Source organism: Mytilus trossulus, chromosome 7 (genome assembly GCF_036588685.1).
Source record: "Mytilus trossulus isolate FHL-02 chromosome 7, PNRI_Mtr1.1.1.hap1, whole genome shotgun sequence".
NCBI lineage: Eukaryota > Metazoa > Mollusca > Bivalvia > Mytilida > Mytilidae > Mytilus > Mytilus trossulus.
The window spans coordinates 81578482-81601115 of record NC_086379.1 but is presented as its reverse complement, the minus strand read 5'-3'; the positions used below and the strand labels follow the sequence as shown (position 1 = coordinate 81601115).

Sequence of the window (22634 nt, the reverse complement as noted above, 5' to 3'; positions counted from 1 at the left end):
TACATATGCAAGTTGATACTAACTTTATTCAATTTCACAAACTTGAATAGTGAATAGTGCAAAAAAACACAGTTCACTATTCATGAATTTTGAATAGTGAAAAGTGAATAGTGAATAGTGAACGTACTTCAGCCCGGTCAAACACTCTCTATTTTTGAAATTCGTCTTTCTTTATTTCTCACACATTTTTTTTTATACATTTGGTTATTAATGTAATGTCTTTTGTTGGAATCTGTTATCTGTTATATTTTACCCAGTGTAAAATGCTAAAAGCCATGAATTATAAGAATGAATATTCAGTGAATTTTATTCCAATCAAACGGAGCACCATTCGGTACCGACGATATTATTAGGACTTCCAATTTCGTTCGCTTCGAACACAGGAAGTACAGTTGGCAAACTATCCTTCCGTAATTCATCCAATCTAATCATCATCTTCTTCACTTTATTTGGTAATCTAGAAGCAAGATTGTTACTCTCGGTAGGATCATCTGAAATTATTAGAAAATTCTAGTATATAATAGGTCCAAAAAAAAGTAACACTTTGTTAAAGAAATCTCTGAATTAACGAAAGCATTTAAACAATGGTGTAATGCATTTCCCCCTTAAAATCGTTTAAAACAAAGGCAAAATATGACACACACAAATGTATTGCCTTATACACTTTATGATTATTTTATAAATTTTGAGGTCTGAACTGCTAATTAAAACTAGGGGATCTCTAAGCAAGGGGCCTAGTGATTTATTGTGTAGGCTACCAATATTTGGATATGCCCTAGCACTTATCGACTTTGCTGAAGCTATTGGTAAATAGTTTGGCTAGATAGGAGTCATTAACCCAACAAGGCAACCTATCTAAGAGAGACAAAACGAACAAAACCGGACATGTCATGACTCAAATGCATTTGTTTGACATGATTGAGAGAACTAGAACATTTATACTAATGCAATGGCTCACCAGATTTGGGGTTGATCTTAAACCAATTATCCCGTCCCATAAAAAAAGAGGGACGAAAGCTACCAGAGGGACAGTCAAATTCATAAATCGAAAATAAACAGACAACGCCATGGCTAAAAATTAAAAAGACAAACAGACAAGCAATTGTACACATAAAAAAAACATAGAAAACTAAAGAATAAGTAACATAATAAAATGCAGTTACGGAAACAAGTACAAGAAAAATCTAGAAATTTATTCTCGTCTGGTGTGTCAAAAGGCATAACAAGGCCTAAGTTAGAAAGTAATTAAAGTCATGCAAATTTTATTATTGCAATGATAGCTTATTTAAAGAACATTCTGTTTCTGGAAGATTACTTTGTAGATGTTACGTTACGTTATTATAATTTGATTTGTTTCTGGAGCGATTTTTTTCATTCATAAGCAGTACCATGTAAACTAGAATTTTCTCTTTGAAATACTTACTCTTTAAATTAAATAAGCGTATGTCAGTGCTGTTTGGATCAATTGGTTTTATTAAAATTGTACCATTAGGAAAGAATGAGAAAGCAGCAACACGTGGATCGCCGACAATCATCTTGTAGTCTCCAACTCTTTAAAACAAAAACATCCATGAGGCCATTACTAAAATCATATTTTCTCCTGTTAAGTGCAATTTTAATTTTACGACCCTTTTGGGTTTTTATTTAAGCTGACACTTTTGAGTTTTGTTGTACAACTTGTGGAGTAAGGAACACAAACTCGTAAGGGCACCTGCTATAAATAAAGTCGTAGTTAAATGGTATCAGTCCTGTTCTAAAAAAAAGAATTTAACAGTTGTTATCAAATAGTCTGTTGGCGTTAAGTTTTGATGCAGTTTAGTCTTGATGTTGTTTCGTTGATTTCTATTAAAGTTTTCCCCTCGGTTTTAGTTTAAATCCTAGTTTTGTTTGGACTTATCTATCTTTATAAAAATTATTAAGTTGTATTATTACCAATGAGACAAGACATTACCATTCATAAGTCACTGTACGGCCTTCAAAAATGAATAAAGACCATACCGTATAGTCAACTATAAAAGGTCACGAAATGATAAATGTAAAACAATTCAAATGAGAAAACTTTCGGCCTAAGTAATGGACAAAAAATAAAGAAGGAAATTTATAACACAGCAACAAACGACAACCTATGTATTCCTGGCTCCTGCCTTTGGACAGGCGCATACATACAGAACGTTGCGGGGTCCAAACCCTCCCCTAACTAGGAGAACTTGTAACAGAACAACATAAGAACGAACTATAAAAATCAGATGAATTCAAATAGAAATACATGGCCTGGCACTTGGACACTTCAACAACAAAAATACACTAAGTACTGATCTAAAGTACAAGAAGTTACTGACATCTAGTTCAAAATAATTAAATATAAAAAAACAAATCAAGCATCTAGGACCAAATAATAAATCAATACACATCTAGCATCCAATAGATGTAGTGTTAAGACGTCATAAACAGTCAGAAAAAAACATGACATTGTGCAATGACAAGTCACAGGTATCGACAGATTGTAGATCAATAAAAGTGTGTTTGCATACACCAATAATATTTGGTTTGCTTTTAATTCGCTGCTAACTTTGTTTATTTCAAGCGGTATACTACTGTTGCCTTTATTTGTCCTCCTTTTATAACTTATCCGCGACTGATGATTTTTGTTTATTCCGTCTTCCTCACACCCATACAATTTAATTTTTCTTGTCTCTGATAATATAAGTACTATTTTTTTCAGATATTATTGAATGTACTATTTATATATTACTTTGTTTTTCTAGAGGAAAAGATGTCATTTGCGAGTATTTACTCGTGAGATTTTAAAAATGTTTTAGACAATGAATATTTTTCTTATACCGTACGTTGAAGCAAGTTTTTATTGCATTCTCTAGTACGTAAAAACAGTAAATGATAAATGAAACCAAACTTGTAAAATAATAACGAAGTCTACAGCAGAAAAATCTTATAAAGACATTTGTTTAATGCAAATATATATCTTATAATTGCATACCTAATTGCTGCAGATTTGGCCACATAATCATCTATCTGATACACAAATTCATTTTTACCGGATCCTCGACACCTCTGTATATATTTCCATTGACTGACACCATCAATGTTACAAAACTTATTTCTCTTTTTGTCTGAAAACGTCCAAAAAAATAACAGAATATGAAAAAGACAAAATCTAGACAGCATTGTATCTCCTTTTAACATTTGTTTCTGAAATTCATTACATTTTTTTCTTTTTTAAATGGTTATGTTCTTAATTATACACTCTCCGCGATATAGCTTTTTTGTGCTAATGCGGCGTAAAGCAACCAACAATCAATCAATCTTAATAATACATACTATTCATACTATCGTAGTTTATTGTTTGTTGTTATTAAACTTATTATTGTGCTGTTGTTTTCAAAATTAATTTAGCTAATAAAAAAGTGTTGTAGTTGTTGCTTTATTCCACAATGTGAAGCTATACTTTTATTCGTTATTCTCGACATGTTGAAATGACAACTTCAGAAATGTCGGTTCTGATTAGTTTTCTCATAATAATGCTTTGATTCAATTGGCTAGAAATATATATAATTGGGAATTCGTCTCTGCCAGAAGGCATACCTGAGATCACCCTTAATTTTTGGTGGGGTTAGTGTTGCTTGTTTAATTTCTATGTTTTGTCATGTATACAATTGTTTGTCTTTTGTCTTTTTCATTTTTAACCATGGCGTTGTTAGTTTATTTTCGATTTATGAGTTTGATTGTCCCTCTGATATCTTTCGTCCCTCTTTTACAAAAAAAATGTATGAGTATTCAAATTTCGATGTAATTTACGATATGATAATGAAGAATTTTGTATCTTTGTAGAAAGTTTAAAAGTGTTAGATTTATGACTAAATAATTGTTGTTGTTAATACGACAAGTTTCATTTCAATGTTATTAGATTGTTATTTGAGACTTTTAAGCATTAAAGGAGATGGAGGGTGGTCAACATCAATGACATAGAAACAAAATGACACAAATAAACCAAAACACATCAACAACATACCTTTGTTAAAACCTGAGATGTCTAAAATAGTTGGAAACCAATCTACAGCATGCATCATTCTATGAAAATAAATTGACTTAATGACCGTGTGTCACTTTATATAAATATGACACTAATTTAGGTTTTAACCCGCAGATTTCATTGGCGTCATCCATTCAAAATCGTACATTTTATCGTAAATAGATCCTTGTGACTGACATAACTGTTTTACGTTTACTGTTATGGACTTAATTAGGGTTTTGATTTATTTTTGAATTGTTTCTCGTACATTTCAGATTATTTCTATGACTTTTCATTTTAATTAAAGGTGGTGTACTAATCTATAATAACATACCTGTTATCTGTCAAGTGGAAATTTAATTTTGATATTATTACATTTTAGTTTATTTTTGTGCTTTTAAAGTAATTGACTAAAATATTATACATTTTCATCACAAATGATTAAACTATATGATAGAGGTGTAAAATTATTTTGTGAGATGTTTTAAAAAGTACAATAATTATGTTCTTACCCTTTGTGAAGACAACCTCTATGATTTAAAAACCTAGGACTATATATAAATCCTATTGACCTTGACCCTCCTTCCCACAAACTTCCTTTATTTCCTCTGAGTGGTAAGTTACTTCCACCAAAATTAGGGTCACCTCCATTCTGTAAAAGGAATGTTAATGTAATAATATCGTAAAACTCACCATAGATACCGGGATTTAAATTTTAAACTTGCGACAGACGCGCGTTTCGTCTTCAAAAGATTCATAAGTGACGCTCGAATATTTTTTATTTTTTTTTAAAGGATGAAGTTGAAACGCATTAGACGAAACATTACTAAAAGTTCCACCAGTTAAGATATCGATTCTCGAGGTAGAAAGCAGTAGATTTCAAAAGTCTTTGCATCGGAACTAAACACATTTATTCCAAAACCAGTTGTTGGCATGACACTGGTTATGTTCTTCTCATATATGTTATGATGGTATGATACGAAACCCCTAACGGGAAGGGTTGTGCCTGATATTCATATGATGAAATCATAATCTTTCAATCAGTTTAATTGAAGTCTTGAGCTGGCATGTCAGTTAACTGCTAGTAGTCTGTTGTTATTTATGTATAATTGTCATTTTGTTTATTTTCTTTGGTTACATCTTCTGACATCAGACTCGGACTTCTCTTGAATTGAATTTTAGATGTACGTATTGTTATGCGTTTTTTTTTTTTTACATTGGCTAGAGGTATAGGGGGAGGGTTGAGATTTTTTAAACATGTTCAACCCCGCCGCATTGTTGCGCCTGCTCAAGTCAGGAGCCTCTGGTCTTAGTTAGTCTTGTATTATTTTAATTGTAGTTTCTTTTGTACAATTTGGAAATTAGTATGGCGTTCATTATTACTGAACTAGTATATATTTATTTAGGGGCCAGCTGAAGGACGCCTCCAGGTGCGGAAATTTCTCGTTACATTGAAGACCTGTTGGTGACCTGCTGTTGTTGTTTTTTTCTATGGTCGGGTTGTTGTCTCTTTGATACATTCCCCATTTCCATTCTCAATTTTAAATAGATATAGGAAGATGTGGTGTGAGTGCCAATGAGACAACTCTCCATCCAAATAACAATTTAAAAATTAAACCATTATAGGTTAAAGTACGGCCTTCAACACGGAGCCTTGGCTCACACCGAACAACAAGCTATAAAGGGCCCCAAAATTACTAGTGTAAAACCATTCAAACGGGAAAACCAACGGTCTAATCTATATAAAGTTTGGTAAACAGTTCAATTATAATGAAACAAATTAAGAAACTGTAGTATGGATTTCATTAAGAAATAGTTTCATCTCTTTCAATTTATATCTTATTTTCCATCACTAGGTATGTGTAAGCTAACACACATTTTTTTGGAATTTCTAACAATTAATTTTTCGGTATGAAAATAAAAACATACGTCACTTAGGAAAATAAAGACTGTGTTATCCATGTGGCCACTTTTCTCTAAAGCATCTGCAATAGTACCTACACCTTCGTCCAGGGAAGACACCATACCTAAAAATGGTAACATTATTTAAATATATAAGACATTTAGTAGTAGATATATCAGTAAATAGTTATCAAACGTACCAGGATTATAATTTCATACGCCAGACGCGCGTTTCGTCTACATAAGACTCATCAGTGACGCTCAGATCAAAATAGTTCAAAAAGCCAAATAATTACAAAGGTGAAGAGCATTGAGGACCCAAAATTCCAAAAAGTTGTGCCAAATACGTTGTGCCAAGTAAACTTTCCCACGAATGTATCACCAGCCCAGTAGTCAGCACTTCGGTGTTGACAAGAATATCAATTATGTGGTCATTTTGAATAAACGTACCGCTTGCAAAAGTGTAAATGATTCGAAATACTAAGGATTTTGTTTATACCAGGCATAGATTACCTAAGCCGTATTTAACACAACCTTTTTGGAATTTTGGGTCTTAAATGCTTTTAAACCTTATACTTGTTTGGCCTTCTAACTTTTTTTATCCGAGCGTCACAGATGAGTCTTATGTAGGCGAAACACGGGTGTGGTGTTACAAATTATAAGCCTGGTACCTTTTATAACCTTTTAGCTGTTAAATACAATAGCAATGTGTATCAATTTGCTTATTTCTCATACTAAAGCCATGGGTAATGATATTTGCATAGGTACTGACAGTGTTTGCCAATAACATATATTACGATAGACAGAGAGAGGATATGGTGTTTCCATCCATGACTGACAATCAGTACATACACAACAAAAAATATGAAAAATTTAGTTATACCAACTCGAGACAAACAATATTTTCGAACATATTTAGAGAAAGTAAAATCAATTGTTTCTAGGAAAAAGAACTTTTTTCAAGGAAATCTTTTGTAAAAAAATCATTTGTTTTCCTACTTTTTTTAATTCAATTCAATTCTTTCCGACAAATTAAGATGTAAAATTTGCTAAAAAAAATCGTTAATTGTATGTCTCTTTCTTTTCTTCTGTGACAAAAATAACCTGAGACTAGAACAATTCAAAATGGACAATTTGTTCACATCCCTTACGTGAATACATACCTAGATATGCTCGTCTTGCAGGATTTTTTACGTTCGGATACATGTCTTTGAACCTTTTTGGTACCTAAATAAAGTCAAAACAAAAGCTGCCAATTGTTATTCATTCTCGTATCTACTATGAGTTAACAAGAATAAGGCTATGTATATTTCACTTATTATTATAAATAATACAAACTGATTGATAATGTTTGTTGAGAAAGCTTTTTATAAAATATTTGTGAATGATGTAATGTGTGCGGTTTGGTCCCAGATTCTTGATTTTTAGATCACATATTTTCCAATTAGTCGTCATTTTCTTTTTTCAGAACCTGCTATCATTATTTCTTTGTATTCTTATCTCTTTTTACACCCTCATATATAGGTGAGACAATTCTCAATAACAGACCAAATTACGCAGAAAATTAACAACTATACGTCACCGTAAGGCCTTCAACTATGAGTCACCGTAAGGCCTTCAAATATGAGTAAAACTTATAGCGCATAGTCATCTATAAAAGACCCCGAAATGACAAATTTAAAACAATTTAAACAAGAAAACTAACGGTATGAATTTTTACAAAATAATAAAAACAAACAACAAAAAATGTACACATCATCAAACGATAAACGCTGAATTAAAACAAAATGTGATGACTAATAATCAGAGAACAAATGATATAGATATACGCAATTTTAATTCCCGACTTGGCAAATCTAAAGCGTATAGTAAGCCATAAATCATTTATAAATGATGTGGTGTTGATTGTTGTCGACTTGATATTGATAATATACATAAATCTAAAATTTCAACACGTATCTCTGGAATAAGCTATATAAAGTTTAAAAGTTTAAAGAACAACTCGTTCATACCATACGAGTTCTTCAATAAAAATAAATTAACAGCCTATTTCACCTTCATCTTTTAAAATATTTGAAAGCTATGGAAAAAAAGTACCAAACATGAACTGTAGGACCAAAAACGACATGAATATGATAGTAAGTTACGTCTTAGGTCAGTCCTGAGAGGTTGATATCTTACTTTCTGTATAATTTGAATTCATAAACGGACAATTTAGAAAAGTTAAAACGTTATGGATAACATTTTACACGACTTTATGAATAAATGTATTTATTATAAACCGATTGTTCAATATTTTTTTTAATGAATGGCAGAAGACAATCTCAACTTTTGTTGAATCATTTTTAAACTGTACATACTTGGAGAGGAAAGTGTGGAGTTGTATACGGCATGTATAAAAACAATGGCGACGTTTTTGGGTTGTTTTTTCCTATTATCTCTACAGCTCGTTGTGTGAACAAATCCTGAAATAAAATTATGAAATGCGTACTGATTAGTTATCAAAAGTACCAGGATTATAATTAAGTACGACAGACGCGCGTTTCGTCTACATAAGACTTATCAGTGACGATCATATCAAAATATTTATGTATAATATTGATACTGCTAAAATCTGACATAATTGTAGTTTTGTATTATTTTTAATTTTAGTTTCTTGTGTACTTTTGGAGTTTAGTATGGCGTTCATTATCACTGAACTAGTATGTATATTTGTCTAGAGTCCAGCTGAAGGACGCCTCCGGTTGCGGGAATTTCTCGCTGCATTAAAGATCTGCTGGTGACCTTCTGCTATTGTCTGTTCTATGGTCGGGTTGTTGTCTCTTTGACACATTCCCCATTTCAATTCTCAAATTTATGTCAACGGATTAAGAAATGATATAACTTTTATAGATTGAAATCTTACTTTTGACCAACTTATGGGAACATTTGGGACATTTTAACTACCTCTCGCTATCAAATTTATGCAGGTGGTTGCCATGGTTCAACAACAAAGAAAACATTTTTCACCATTTTAACTAATGGAAATCAAAATCTTTTTCCCATACATATGCACATACATGACACAAACAAAGCCGAATTTGTTAAAAAGCAAGAAAAAGAGGGTGGATAAATGTATGAATATCAATTGTAAGGTTTTTTCCTGTGTTTTGCTTCCACATATTTAGATGTAGGAAGATTTGGTGTGAGTGCCAATGAGACAATTTTAAAAAAGTAAACCATTATAGGTCAATGTACGGTCTTCAACACGGAGCCTTGGCTCACATCGAACAACGAGCTATAAAGGGCCCCAAAATTACTAGTGTAAAACCATTCAAACGGGAAAACCAACATTCTAATTTATATAAAAAAAAGAAACGAGAAACACGTATAAATTACATAAACAAACGACAACTACTGTACATCAGATTCCTGACTTAGGACAGGTGCAAACTTTTGCAGCGGGATTAAACGTTTTAATGATACCAAACCTTCTTCCTTTTTCTGAAACAATAGCATAACATCGCAACATAGAAAAACATACGATAAAATATCAATTGGCAGGCTTAACTCAATCAAAAAACGTAAATTAATACACTATGAACAAATAAATTTGATCACCGATATCTGAATGTAAATGCACAGTTAATAAAATATTAGGGATAAACATTCAGTACAGTACAGTACAATTGATAAAAAATATTTGTACAGTATAATTGGGAAAAATATATTTGTACAGTACAATTGATGAAAAATACTTGTATAGAAAATTAATGAAATATCTTATCAGTATTCTAATATACGTACTGTAATATATGAACCCTCTTGTGGCGTATAAACTGTCCCATTTTCCCAGAAATCATAAACACCAACTGAAATGGAATTATATATTTTGATTACCGGGTGTGTACTTAAATAAGCAACATGATGGGTGTAACATGTGGAGGAGGATCTTCTCACCATTGAGATCACCCTAAATGTTTGGTGGGTGCGTGTTGCGCGATCTTTAGTTTTCAGTGTCTTTCATGTGTCATTCTGTAGCGACAATTTCGATACAATAAACCATGTATTAATGTGATATAAAGGCTGCTCAAGGTAGTGTAGTATATGTACGACTTAATTACTTATAACCCGAAGGCGAGGTTATTATCATTGTAAAGTTTAAATTGCAGGTTCACTTACATGTCCGTCTTGTATAGTAATCTTCAGCTCCTCTTAAAAGACCAGTAAACGAATCAAACCCTCTTGAGGTTGGAAGAAGATTCTTATTACAATCTCCAAGATGCCACCTATAAAATGATTTTTATGTAATATGATCGTTTTAAATAATAACTGGCATATAGTTTTATGCTACAAGCCTTATTATGTTTCACTAATTAACATACGATACTTACAATAACATTATCAAATAGTGTACCTATAAACCGCATATAGCAATGCATGAAATTAGTTCTGTGGTAAACCATTATTCGCTTTGCTCATTGTTGAAGGCTGCAAGGTGATATATAGTTGTTTTTCTGAGTCATTTAGTCTTTTATAAAGAGTTGTATCATACCACATCTTCTTTTTTTTATATTGTTACAGAACAGACGATATAGGCAACCATTGTCAAGCCTATATTCAGACCATTTGGAATGGATACAGAACTCCTTTATAGAGGGTTTGCGGTGTAGTAGGGGACAAACAACACATATTAATAAAATGTTTTAGAGAGGATCGTATACTGAAAATTGTATGTTTATAATATGTCAAGTTTTAAAATTTCGGATTGATCTAGAGGCTATCAAATATATCTAATGTATACCAAAATCTCTTAAAGACACCATTTATTGTTTTATAACAACCTAAACAAGGTTCAAATAGACACTCTGTCTCATTTATCATTTATAATAACCCTACAATAGCCATTCATTAAAACAATATACAAATGTATGCACAATGCAAAAAAAATCATATTTTATAATAAAATTAATTAGGTGAACTTGAGATCAAGTATCAGGTAAGCCAAACGACAGCAAAATGTTCGGCGAAATCACAACCTGAAAGTTTACACGAAACAGCCAAAGCCCAGTTAACCTGCCTATTTGTTATAGTTTATGAACTGAAAATGAAAATGCAAAATTGTTTCTCTAACTCTATGGAAATATATCCCTTTCCGAACCCATTGTATATAAAAAAAAAAAAACAACGTGTGATTGACGGTGATCTGGGAATATGATTGGCTGAGTTTAAAGGTCATAACCTTTCTCAACTCACTGAATCAATAAAAATGTTCAACAGGTGTTAATGTAACTGACAATTTTGTGGAAAATAGAAGGCGCTCAAAGCGGATATTAGTTTAAAAAAAACCATTTATCTTTTAATCATTAGAGAAACAGACTATTACATACTTACGCGTGGACTATCGAGGGTCGAACTCGATTGGATAAATCCGATAATCAACTGGTATCAATGTTATAATCTATATATATTTGAAACATAAAAATATCAAAGCAATTGCCTCTTAGTTGATGGTCGTTTAAAGGATTGATAAAAGTCTAGATAATTAACCATGTATTTTTGTTTACTTTATCTCAAGATTATGACATACTTCCCTGCCATATGTGTTACATATCCAAGTTCCTTCAACTTTTCTGGTAGCAACGTAGCAGATGCTTGCAGAAATTTAGCCTCGTTTGGGAAAATTGCAGCAAACTGAAGTAAACAACACAATGATCAAATTTGTAAATATTTCTGAAACAGGAACAGGACAACACTATGATACGATCATAGAATGAACAAGGCTTTGAGGTAGATACAAAACAGCAGCATAGGGTGTAAATATCTACGAGAGAGTAACAAAGCAACACAAAAATGTGATCGAAGGATCTACGTGTTATTTACAACATCTTTGTGTGATCATTGAGTGACAAAGCCTCGGTGTTTGCGGTTTTGTGTTCGCAATGAGTGTGGGGGCCGACAGAGTTAACCAGCGAATTTGGTATTTGCTGATTCTCTAAACTAAATATGCCAGATTTAGAAAAAGGGCAAAGACTGGTCGACTTAAACACATATCCGGTTAAGGTGACATGTCTTCCTGTGTATTATAATCTTATGAACTAGCACTCTATCAATCCGCTTCAGCATCTCGGTCTAGAACAAAGTAGGGTGAATATTTATGTCAAGTTTACATGTTTTCGTCCTGATAATGCATATCATGTAGTGGATAATTGACAAGAGTCTAACATATAAAAGAGGGACGAGGGATACCAAAGGGACAGTCGAAATCACAAGTCGAAAATCAACTGACAACGCCTGACTCAAATTGAAAAAGAAAAAAGACAATCAGACAAACAATAGAACACATAACACAATATTTGAAACTAAAGAAAAGGCAACATGAACCCCACCAAAAACTAGGGGTGATCACAGGTGCTCCGGAAGGGTAAACAGATCCTACTCCATATGTTCCACCTGTCGTGTTGCTTATGTTATAACAAATCCGGTAGGTCACATTAATGAAAGGGAAGGGGATTGTAGTTACGACGTAAGGAACATATCCGATATCATTTTTGAAACGGTTATTCCATAACGGTCAACTCACTCGTGATGGCGTCCGTACAATTTACGAAGGGATATTAGTTTCATTTCTTATTTAAAGATACAAATGCATAACAAAACAATGTGCGTGGCTCTGTTAAATTTATTTTCCAAACGCAGTGAATCTTAAAGATACACTCCTATTAGTCTGTATAGTGTATTTGGTATTATGAATGGTATGACAAATGATTTTGGAAAGTAATAATCTTAACTTTCATAAAAAATGATTCACATCCAATGTACGTCTTCCATCTATCCTCACAACAAAATCATCATAAACCGAATTCCGAATATCTGACAAAACATCAAAAACAAGATGTGGGAACATCCTTTAAAAACAAATTTCGTGTATTCATTAACAATCTTCGAAGCTAACTTGTCAAAATACCTGTAATCCAAGTCTGTGTGAGTACTTTCCTGTTAGAATTGCACCACGGGATCTGTTGCAATAAATTTATCAAAAATTAGTCAAGGTATTAGTAATATGTTGATTGCATATATTACAATTTGAATGGTTAAATGACGTCATTTATTTCACGTGCTGATTCCATATGGATCCGTTTGGGGTTAACATATTTAATGTTGACGTCATCAAGTCATGTTGTTGTATTTCATTGTTTTTTTTTTCTACAAAACGTTTCATGAAAAGTCCTGCGTGCGATGCATTCGTTATTCGTTTCACTCCTGACCACTTACGAACCTATAGAGGGTGACAATAATATGGATTGTCATACCCTCTATGGATCCGTATGGAACCATAAAACTCATATTAAAACCAACAACTTTTAATTATCAGAATGTGAATAGTATAACTACTCCATAATTTGACAAAATTTCTGATCGTCAGACAATAGAGAGATTGACTCCACACAGAAGAGATCTTTGATCATATCATTGGAAAGTGGAAAGATTTATCCTTATAGAAGAGATCGCAGATCGTATCGTCAGAAAATGTGACTCCAAAAACTGAGATCTGCAATACTATCGTCTGATTAAGATAATGTGACTCACACAGACAGATTTTCGGACCTTTTCGTCCGAATATTGAATTTATGTATATGAAGGAATAAGATAATCCTTTTGTTCCGCTGGCAGATTAAAAAATGAAAAATTCGCTTCGGATGTCATATAATTAACAAAGCAATTTGTTTGTATTTGTTTTACAATTATGCCTAATCATATTTGACAAGGTCTGTTTTTATTGGTGTATACTTACGGTGTACACTGTGGATGTACATAATGATTTTCTAGTCTAACACCTCGTTTTGCAAGTTTGTCCATATTTGGAGTTAAAACTTCAGGGTTGTGCCAGCTGACATCATTCCAACCTAAATGAATAAAAAGCAAAGTAACATTAGGATTATCGTGACTGTTTTCATTATATAAAACAAATTTACAATATTCTAATGTACACATGTAACATGAAAACAGAATATATTAAGAGGAGAGTTGAGCAAGCAAATTCTGAAAGTTATACCTCTTTACTGTGAGTAATGAAACTAACAAGGCAATAACAAAACAAATATAGTTTAACTAATCGTAATGTAGTAGATTTTTGTCGAAAGGAATGCAAAAGCATCAACAGTATTAGCTTTTACTGCATTAAAAACACATTTCGATAGTTAAGACTCTTTAATGATGCTAGAGACAGACATATTTAAAAGAAGATTGATTATGTCTAGAATTGACTCAAAATGTAGCGGTGTTTTCTGCACGTACAACTAGCTCAAACCTGATTGGGTACCGGACAACCTTATTTCACGTTGGTACAAACGAAATTACACCCCTCTTTATGCCACCCACAAATCAGACCCCTCTATCAGCGATTATCATTATTAGTAGACCCCTCTGTCAGCGGTTATCATTAAAGTGGACGAAACGCACGTCTGGCGTATTAAATTTTAAACCTGTTAACTTTTGTTAGCTATTATTCGTGTGTTTCTCCCATTTATTTGTAGTGTAGTCCTGTCAAGTAATGTTGTCATTTCAATGTTATATTTAACATTGCCATTAAAGCGGGAGGTTTGGCATGCAACAAACGAGGTTCAACCCCCTATTTTAGGCATTGTTTATGGTGTTTCTGGAATAACAGCTTGACATATTGTAATACATACCTTTGCTCACATCTATTATCATATAATTTTAGCACAGTTTGTATAGCACATGGTATTTGTTCTTTGTTGAAGACCATTGTGTGATCTTCAGATGTTAATTTCTGTGTCATTAAGTGTCTGTGAAGAGTTGTCTCATTGGCAAGGATGCCAAATCTTCCTTTTTTATTTAATTTTATTGAATATGCATGTAAGTTGGAAATATTGTTATATGACTAACCTTGATCATCAGAAACGACTAGTACAATATGCGGTCTTCTATTGGCCTTTCTTTTGCAGTAGCCTAAAGATAACATCCGTTATTAAAGTTAAGGCAACACCTGTTTACCGATGTTCAATTCCAATGAATTGACAAATGAATATAAAAAGATAAAAAACGGAGGGATCGCATTAAATTTATCTAGCAAATCGACACTTTGAAAATAACACCAAATTCAACCCACCAGTTTTTTTCTTAAAATGTCCTGTTCCAACTCGTAAATATGGCAGCTGTTTTCAAGTTCTCCGTTTCTATAAATGTTGGCGTTTGTTTTTTCTGCTGTTCCGTTGTTTTTCTTTTATTGTTGATGTGTGTCTTTTGGTTAAGGTTTGGAAGGAACCCAGATGAATTGTTGAGTAATCGGTTTATGACTATTGAACAGCGATACACTACTGTTGTCTCTTTTACTTAATATGTACGTTTTCCTGTTGATGTATTTGCCTCGTGTTTAAAAGTAAGAGCATCTATGCATTAAATAGCGATATGTATTTTTAAAACGAACTCGAATAAGATAGTTTTATATTTGTACGTCACACGATTCATTCTAACCTTAACCAGAAACACGTATAGGCAGGTTGGTAACAGTGCCAACTTTTCTTCACCAATAGAGCATTTCAATCAGTCTAAGGTCAGGCGTTGCGGTAATAAAACTTTCGAGTCAGTTTTTTGTACTCGTACTCGAAAATTAACCAATCAAAATGCGGGATTTCATGTTTCCAAGATGATTTTTGTGCTCCAAGCACTGAGCAAAGTTTTCTGACTTCAACCCCTGGAGCTGGCATGTCAGTAACGTCTAGTAACCATTTGTTAATGTATGTATCATTGTCATTTTGCTTCTTCTGTTGCCTATTCCGACAGTATACTCAGACCTTTGTTAAAATGAGTTTTAATATGTGTATTGTTGTGTGTTTTTATTCTTCATAGGCGAGAGGTAAAGGGGGGGTTGAGAGTTTGAATAATATTATTAATCCCCGCCGCTTTTGATTGAGTGTCCGAGGTCAGGTAATGTAGATGACAGCTGAGGTCCGCCTCCGTTATCGTGTTTTTCTTACTGCTTTGGTTTTCTTACTGCTTTGGAAACACATTTGTGGACTTCGGCTGTTTTCTTGTCTGTAGTCGGGTTGTTGTCTCTTTGACATATTTTTCATTTTTTTATTCTCAATTTTATTATTTATACTTTTTTTCTGATAATTGTATTTTATTTTTTAGTTGTGTATTTCATCAAAAGATCCTTCGTATGACATTTTTAGAAGTGAGATCCGTAAACGATTGTGGTAAATGAAATTTTACTTTTTACAAACATTTGCTTTCAATTTTGTGCATGCATTTTAAAAGTAAAAATGTAATCTTCAGTTTCATTATAGATCATTATAATATTGAATATTTATCTATAATCTTTAATTTAAAATCTTACATTGATACACCTCTTTAAATTGTATTGATTATTGCCCATAAAAGCGTATTTAGATACCTCATTAGTATAAAAATTATAATCCTGGTACTTTTGATAACTATTTATACTCTTTTTGCCAAATTTAGACGAAATTAGTCATTAATTGTTGTTTTATATAAAGAGAAATATGACATTACGAAAGATTGTTATATCCTAAGAAAGTCAACAACGAGAAAAATGATTGCTTTCTGAAAGCACTAAAGTCGCCGTCAGCTAAAATTCGTAGCGGTTATCAGTAAAAATAATCTAAACTATCAACCGCGTTCTCTCGAGATATAGTTTTTCTCATTCCATTCATAAATCGCAAAAAGAAAAACCACTACTGACCTACCTTTTAAGTGATCGCACTGTAATAATCCTGACCTTCACATTTTCCAGAATGTTTTCCATTGTAATTCCGCCATCTTCGTTTCTATGAGGATCATTTGTTTACATGTGAAATTCGTCATTTACGCAGTTTCCTGAAATGTTCTTTTCATTGATGTGATACGGTTTCCCGCGCTTTATGCAAATGTTATGAAATTGAACTCCAGGGGAACACTTCCGGAAAAAACAATGGCGGATTCCACCATTGAAAATAGTCTTGGAAAATGTGAAGGTCAGGATTATCACAGTGCAATCACTTAAAAGGTAGGTCAGTGGTGGTTTTTCTTTTTGCGATTTATGAATGGAATGTGAAAAACTATATCTCGAGTGAACGTGGTTGATAGTTTAGATTATTTTAATGGATAACCGCTACGAATTTCAGCTGACGGCGACTATAGTTTTAAAACTCGCCAAGAGCTAACAAAAATGCATAGTATCACCAAAAACATCTGACTGAGTACATGAGGTTAATACAATAGTCTATAATTTAGCAACAGAAACACACTGACGTTCAAAAAGTTTTTCGATATTCTAATCTTTTAAATACAATTTCGAATACACACTTGAGAGAATTTCACTTTCACAAATTTGATGAATTCACAAACGACACAAAATTTACCAGAAGCGAACACCACAACATGCTCTAAATGATAATGCATCAGGAATACATGAGGAAATTGTTTTATGAAACAAACACTTCTTATCAAGAAAATCTTACCTTCAGCGTAATTCAGCTGATAGCAAAGCAAAACGGCTAAGATTTCTTTCCAATACAGCATCCTTCTTTATTGTTGCGAATTATTATACAAATGCAAGTTATTTATGAAAGAATGTTCAGGCCATCTGTCGCATGTTGCACCTATGTTCATGAATTATTGTCAATATACACCAAAAAAGACCTTGCCACAGACCTTCATCAACATATACATAAACAACATGTTAACCTTGAAATAAAAGGCCGACAAAATACATTTGATGTGAATTTTGTTAAAAGTATTGTATCTACTCAAAAATTGCTGTAAAATAAAATAAGACGTCCGTATATAACATCAATTTAAAATCTCCATGTCTCCGAAACAAATGCATAGATTTTGCGTTTTATTAAAAAAAATGTGTTTCTCATATAGATATAGGAAGATATAGGTATGAGTGCCAATGAGACAACTCTCCATCCAAATAACAATTTATAAAAGTAAACCATTATAGGTCAAGGTAAGGCATTCAACACGGAGCCTTGACTCACATCGAACAGCATGCTATAAAGGGCCCCAAAAATAATAATGTAAAACCATTGAAACGGAAAAACCAACGGTCTAATCTATATAAAAACGAGTAACGAGAAACACGTATGAACTACATAAACAGACGACAACTACTGTACATCAGTGTGCACACATATGCAGCGGGATTAAAACTAATCTCGTACATGCATTTTAGTTTTCTTATTTTGAAAATAAATAATTGGACTATTCTCTTTTGGTTTGATGTATTATATAAACTGTGATCACGACGTAATTGAAAAATCATAATCTAACGGCTTTTCAACATGACGACGTGACATAACATTATAGAATTTTATTATTGCACGAGAGATTCGCTTGTAGACAACTCAATACCATTTTTGAAATAAATTTTAATGCACAAGAAGGCAATTCAACAATTGATGTGTCTGCATTGATGCTCGAATATATGAAAATCTAAATCAAATTTAAAAAATGAAGAGCTTGAAAAATTATAAAGGAACAAAAACTAACCTTAAAGTGCATCAACTCCTATAACACATATGATATAATCTCTTTTGCAATTTGAAAGAAAAATAGACAAGCACTTGACAGGAGTTCTTTTTCACAAATTTGATTGATGGACAAACGGTACAAAATTGCTCGACACCCCATGATGCCATGAGTATGCACAAGACCACATGATGCCATAATGAGTATGCACAAGACCACATTATCTTATTAAACAAACTAAACACCTACTCTGTCAAATCCTAACCTCAGTTACGATGAAAATCAGACACCACATGATGCCATGATGAGTATGCACAAGACCACATTGTCTTATTAAACAAACTAAACACCTACTCTCTCAAATCTTAACCTCATTTACGATGAAAATCAAATCAAATGAAAATTGCTGAGATTTCTGTCCAATATTGCATCCTTAATTATTGTCGTTAACTATTAAAAATAACAAAATTATTTGCAAAATAATATACATTGCATATGTCGTAGTATGCGTCCTTGAGAGTAAAGCAAGAGTGTAGCTGCATTTTAGGATCAGGATACATTTGACGGGCAAACTTTGCTAACGTGAATTAGACATGAATCTCACATGAAATTTATGTCCAAAGTTTTACCTTACGCATTCATCTCAAATGAGCTTATACACGAAAAAAAAATTAACAAATGGGTTATTTATCTTACATGATTTTGATTAAACTTGAAACTTTACATGTTATTTCATTTTTGTTCTCAATATTGTGGAATTGTATGCGTCTGTCATACAAGTAAGAGGTTAAACTACTTATAAAACCATGATCAATCCACCATTTTCTACTCGCAGAAAATTCTTGTACAAAATCTGATAGTTGTTATTCATTTATTTGATGTGTTGGAGCCTTTGTTTCTAGCTTTTTAACTAAGGACTTTCCGTTTTGAATTTCGTTGGATTTTAGTGGGTTTTTTATTTACTTTTTAAATAAGATGCATGTACAATCATATGAACTTAATTTACGTGAGAATCGTGAGAGGTTTAAATTAACGCGAGATTCAAATGAATTTAAACTCATGTAAAAAGTCATGTAAAAAGTCACATATTTTCATAAATAAACATTTCCATATATTTACATTAATTTATTTTAACCTTGGATTGAAAAAACATGGACTATACAAAATATAATTTATTTTCTTCAATTCTTGTAAAAATAATTACATTAACTCTTAAATCACATGAAATTGTCGTAAACATTTTAAAACAAATTTTCAACGTAGACGACGTTAGACTAATTACGACGTTTTCAAATATTTTACAACGAAAACCATTATGAAAGAATGGTATATACAACGTCCAAAGTGGCCTACTTTTTATAAACAATGAAATGAGAGAAGAAATCTATTGTGTTTGTAAAACAGAGGTGTTTAAACAAATTCATTCGTTTTTGAAGCGTTTTGTTATTTGATTTTGCCATGTGATTATGGACTTTCCGAATTGATTTTCCTCTAAGTTCAGTATTTTTGTGATTTTACTTTTCACGTTTTCATAGATTTATATTCAGATCGTATAGTATCGTTTTTATTGTGCTTGCTAAACGATTATGTGGCTTATTATATTTTATATGGAAATATCAAATTTTCCAAGCATTAGGTTGGCCTTTTGTATAACAAGGCAGGTGAAGGAAATCAACTTAGGATTGCTGTGATTAAAGGGGGAACTAACTGTCAAATTCATGTTCACCGATTTTATTCAAATTCTCATATCTGATTTATAACAATGTAAAATATTAAAAGTCTAAAATTAACAATTAACCGGGCACTGGCATGAAAATACTTAGTTTCATTTCGTATGTATTTTAGTTTAGACGTCATCTGATTGATTATCATGTTGACCTCCAGTGTCATCCGATGACCATATAAGCGATGTAAACATCAATATAGATATAAATATATTTATTTGCTGTTGGATTATTCTAGGTCTATTTAATTTCATATTATAGATGAAAATTAACGTTTATCATCGTTTTTACCTGTATTAGAATGATGTTTTGTTGATCGAACCAGTCAATCAAATTTTACCCTTGTTTCTCTTTTTATGTTGACATTAATTTCCTTTAAATAATTTTACACAAACAAATCATGTGTTATCCATCTGAAGCTAAATGGGTTAAATTGAAATTCACATGAATACGGATTCAATGAGGTCAAATTATTAACTTAAAAATGATTATTCATAATCAATGTTTTCTGGCTTATTTTGACAAAATTGAACAATACTGGCTGCTAAAAGCGAATTATTATTTTACTATTTGCATTTCATTAATTATCGAGCAAAAACAATAATGTTTTAGATTTTTCATATATCTCGTAGCTTGTGCCCCTTAAAGGTACAATATATTTATTTATTTATCTAAAGATAACTGTAGTGTGTATTTTTACAGTATAAATTTTGAAACCTATTGAAATATTTTCTAGAGAATTATTATAAAAGAATTGAAAAAAATCATAAATTTGTTGTAAAATGCCGATGGGCATTGATGACATAAGCAAGCTTCGTTGGAACTTGGCCATGATACTATTTGGCTTCAATTTGTGAAACAGAATAATACAGTACTCACATCACACCTACCTGTTTTATTCTGGTTTTATTTATAAAAAGTGGTAAATTTAGAAAATGTATGTATTGTATAGTCTATATTAAATAGTTACGTTTCCCCTATAAACGTACAAATATTTTTTGATTGAGTTAAGTCTGCCAATTGATATTTTATCGTATGTTTTTCTATGTTGTGATGTTATGCTATTGTTTCAGAAAAAGGGAGAAGGTTTGGGCCCATTAAAACGTTTAATCCCGCTGCAAATGTTTGCACCTGTCCTAAGTCAGGAATCTCATGTACAGTAGTTGTCGTTTGTTTATGTAATATATACGTGTTTCTCGTTTCTCGTTTTGTTTATATAGATTAGACCGTTGGTTTTCCCGTTTGAATGGTTTTACACTTGTAATTTTGGGGCCCTTTATAGCTTGTTGTTCGGTGTGAGCCAAGGCACCGTGTTGAAGGCCGTACTTTAACCTATAATGGTTTAATTTTTAAATTGATATTTGGATGGAGAGTTGTCTCATTGGCACTCACACCACATCTTCCTATATCTAAATAAGAATCCATGGTATATTGGACTCTGCTACGACGACTTTTATCAATTGTTTGTTTTCTTAATTAGACTGTTTTGTTACGTTTAATAACAACTTCTGTTATTTTGTACATTTAGTTATACTATCTTAATTGCAGCATATTTAAGCTGATAGAAAATCAAAACTGCTTAGAATTCTATCAAATATACTTCTATGATTTATCGAAGATTAATATTTAACACATGCAAAATAAAAACATGAAAACAAACCAAACATCCAAACCGCATCTGAAATGAAAGACATTTTCTAATTGAAAAATAACCACATCATCAAAACAAAATCAAAGATTTGTCTGAAATATTATGGGTTATAAACTATAATTGATATGGTGAAACTTATGATAAGTTCGCGTCTTAGCATTTACAAAAAAAATAATAGGAGGGAGAAACACAGAAAGCTAACAAGTCGCAGACAAAGAAACACAAATGAAACGGCAAGAAACGAACACTACACAATAAACTAATACAGAATATAACAAAATAGTCCTATCAAAAACCAAAAGTTATCCGAAGTGATGCATAAGGGTACATATCTTGGTCAACATGAGAAATCTGTCGTGAGACTCATATAAAATACATTGACAAGTAATTATTGATTAGGTTTGTTGTAAACCATTGTATCTTTGGTCCTTAATCAACGTAAAGAAACGATAATTTATTTATGAGCATTGTAATCACTCCGATTTAATTTAATCAAACTTTGAGATTGTAAAGCATTTTTGGTTGTTTTACTCTAATGTACAACAAAAAAAAAGTAAATGTGTACATTTATTTATTCAAACACACAAATAACTTTGTACCTTTTAAATCAACTAAAATAATAGCATGTGTATTCGCAATTAAAATACGAGTGTATAAATGATATTCACAAATCTGGAAATAATGTATTGGAAAAATGTACAGGTAAAAACATAAAAATATCAATTTCATTTAGTTCTTTTCCTTACAATCAATATACCCATCGTATGCGTTCAGCAAAATTTAAAAAAACCTGGTGTTCATTGATCCACCCCATCTATTTATATTCCTTATTTAAATCCGCCATACTATC

General features: G+C 32.1%; 2 protein-coding genes across 2 annotated transcripts; both read right to left on the bottom strand.

The window, feature by feature from the left end:
* Nucleotides 1-260: 260 nt before the first annotated feature.
* LOC134727287 (arylsulfatase I-like) lies at nt 261-4102 on the bottom strand. The gene is made up of 4 exons (XM_063591666.1): nt 4028-4102; nt 2996-3128; nt 1424-1551; nt 261-491 (listed from the first exon to the last, which is right to left on the bottom strand). The coding sequence occupies exons 1-4, from the start codon at nt 4083-4085 to the stop codon at nt 316-318; spliced, it is 495 nt and encodes a 164-aa protein (XP_063447736.1). The 5' UTR covers nt 4086-4102; the 3' UTR covers nt 261-315.
* Nucleotides 4103-4535: 433 nt separating this feature from the next.
* Nucleotides 4536-17595, bottom strand: LOC134726707 (arylsulfatase J-like). Its single transcript, XM_063591123.1, has 11 exons — nt 17395-17595; nt 14819-14881; nt 13704-13815; nt 12876-12927; nt 11499-11602; nt 10091-10197; nt 9716-9780; nt 8290-8394; nt 7093-7156; nt 5957-6054; nt 4536-4679 (listed from the first exon to the last, which is right to left on the bottom strand). The coding sequence occupies exons 1-11, from the start codon at nt 17453-17455 to the stop codon at nt 4536-4538; spliced, it is 975 nt and encodes a 324-aa protein (XP_063447193.1). The 5' UTR covers nt 17456-17595.
* Between the last annotated feature and the right edge of the window lie 5039 nt (nt 17596-22634).